Genomic DNA, 2500 nt, shown 5'->3' with positions numbered 1-2500 from the left:
CAGATATGAAGGCTAGCAGTGCAAAGAGAAACTGATTAGGTACAAATGAACTCTATTCAGCTGAGTTTCAACTGAATTCAAGATTGTGCAAAATTCTGTTAGCTAAGGCATAATATATATGTTGGTTTCCGCTTAAGTGTAGCTTAGATTAGCATTTTGTCAGAAGTTAAAGGGATTTATGGCTATATGCATACAGAAATTGTGGAATTGCAAATCAGTTCCGAAAGCAATGTTATGCTCAACAAAGTTTTGTTCGTAGAAGGCAATTTTTTTGCAAATACAAATAATTGTACGGAGACATTTTTAACCCTCTAATGAACGTGACCTCCAAATGCACACGTCATGTTTAAATCCTAACCCTACTGATTTATACGTGGGTTGCCAACATAACCATCTCGTTTACTATGATTTTTTGCAATAACTAAAGCACACCGAGTTTCTACAGACTCAATCCTTGGTTGAACGACTTAGAGCTTTAAGTAATTTATCCCACGTCATATTTTAAGAATATGGCTGTTAGCCTCAGGGGGTTTCCGTACTACTGATAAAAATACCATTTAATTCCATCTTTATAAAATTAGGCCCAAAATTTATAGTCAAAAGGAAGAAGGGATAATATACTAGAAGCTAAAAATTTGGGTTGAAGGAGAATCCATTCAAAGTTCCAATATTATTTACAAATTATTTAACCAAATTTACATAATTTAAACAACAAAAAATGGTGAAAGCCATATATGGTAAAAAAGTGGATTTTTCTTTGTCTGAAAAAAATCACAAGACATCATTCCTTCTAATAGCAGTTTCCCTAAGCCATTTTCAGAAAAAAAAAACATCACCATGTGTAAAAACCACCACAAAATAAACATTCCCGTTCAAAAAAACAAACAAACAAACAGGTGGGGCATCATCGGAAAATGGAGATACATTTGAAATTGAAATTGATTTCCTCTCGTGAATGGGACACTAAATAAACCACTCTAGTAATAGTTAGACTCCTCATATACATCTCTTTCCGTGTCGATACCAATATTCGTGTTGAAAATACAATAAAGAGAGAGAAAACAAGAGCATCAGATTAATTGACATACGGTTAACAAGACGCGCGGAAGTTCGAATTATTTACTCCGACTAAATACGCTGTTTATATCGTTCTTATTGATAAAATACTAGTGTTGGGCGTGTGACTTAGTTCTAAATACTTAATAACACCACTCTGAGGTCTAATTGAATTAATAACAAGGTCTTAAGTGGAGAAAAAGGTAAATAACGCGCTTACGGTCACTCATCCTTGTAGGCCTACTCAACAACAACATCCCAGGGGTTACGGACCTATATCTAAATAAATTATGTTATTGTGAGTGTAAATCATTAGAACAACGATAAAAATGCTTATGGTGTTTATTGTCATTGTGAATTATGTAGTAAGCTAGATATTAATGATGTAATTAAATATGTTTTTGGTATTTTGATGGTTTGTTTTACGCACCTTTGCCTATATATATTGTTGAAAGAAATTCCTTACCTTTCCCAATACATCTACGTAACTCAAATAGTGAAAAGAAGGTGTTTATTCCGTTATAAAATAGCCCGGTGGAAAGATTTCTAAAAAATCGATAACAGAAAAACGACTTTTCAAGCGTAAAAATGACCTCTGACCTGACACACACGGCGCCATTTTCCTCAGGTCAATCACGTGACTTACAACGAATATCATTTGATACATATATACAGTTTTACCATCAGGAATACATAGGTAAGATGTATTAACAGTTCAAATGGTCTTAGGGTAGCCGTTCTTTAGTGATATTGCATTGTTTACAGCTTGCAATTCTGATCACATGATAATCAATAGAACAGCGTAGACATAAACGGAGAATAAAAGGAAAAAGGCGTTTTTGGAAAACTGAGCAACACCATCATTATATATTTTTGTTATAACATTTTCGGTATACTTTCATAATCATAATTGTTGTTGTTATCATTTTTATTATTATCGTTATCGTTATTATGAGTGTCTTTGTTATCATTATTGTTATTATTATCAATACACTCATTATGATTATCTTTATCAACATTATCATTATTGTCATTATTATCATCTTTATTACCATCGTCATCATTATCCTTATAATTATCATAATCATCATCAGCATCATCATCTTCATCTCCATCATTATTATAATCAACATCATTATCATTATCATCGTTATTATCAACATCGTTATCATTGTCATCATCATTATCATCATATTTATCATCATCATTATCATTATTATCATCATTATCATTATCATCATCATTATCATTATTATCAGCATTATCATTATCATCATTACATTATTTTCATCATTATCGTCATTATTATCATTATTATCATCATCTTCATCACCATCATTATCATTTTATAATAATCATTATATATCTTAATATTATTATTTTTGTCATTATCACTATAATCATCATTATCAGTGTCATTATTATCATTATCATTATTTTCATT

At 31.0% G+C, this 2500-nt stretch overlaps 1 protein-coding gene across 2 annotated transcripts in view; it reads right to left on the bottom strand.

Annotated features, from left to right (window-relative positions):
* LOC122253774 (uncharacterized) overlaps positions 1-1324 on the bottom strand; it is a 6013-nt gene extending 4689 nt beyond the window's left edge. For both annotated transcript variants that reach the window (XM_086536828.1, XM_086536829.1), the window contains exon 1: positions 1277-1324. In XM_086536828.1, coding sequence (XP_086392954.1) covers positions 1277-1313 — 37 coding nt within the window. In that variant the 5' untranslated portion in view covers positions 1314-1324. The remainder of the gene's footprint in view (positions 1-1276) is intronic.
* Positions 1325-2500: the final 1176 nt, after the last annotated feature.

Source organism: Penaeus japonicus, unplaced genomic scaffold (genome assembly GCF_977035675.1).
Source record: "Penaeus japonicus unplaced genomic scaffold, GWHDUDI00000001_assembly GWHDUDI00000005, whole genome shotgun sequence".
NCBI classification, from domain to species: Eukaryota; Metazoa; Arthropoda; class Malacostraca; order Decapoda; family Penaeidae; genus Penaeus; species Penaeus japonicus.
Note: the sequence above shows the minus strand (reverse complement) of the source record. Positions and strands in the feature narration are given on the sequence as shown.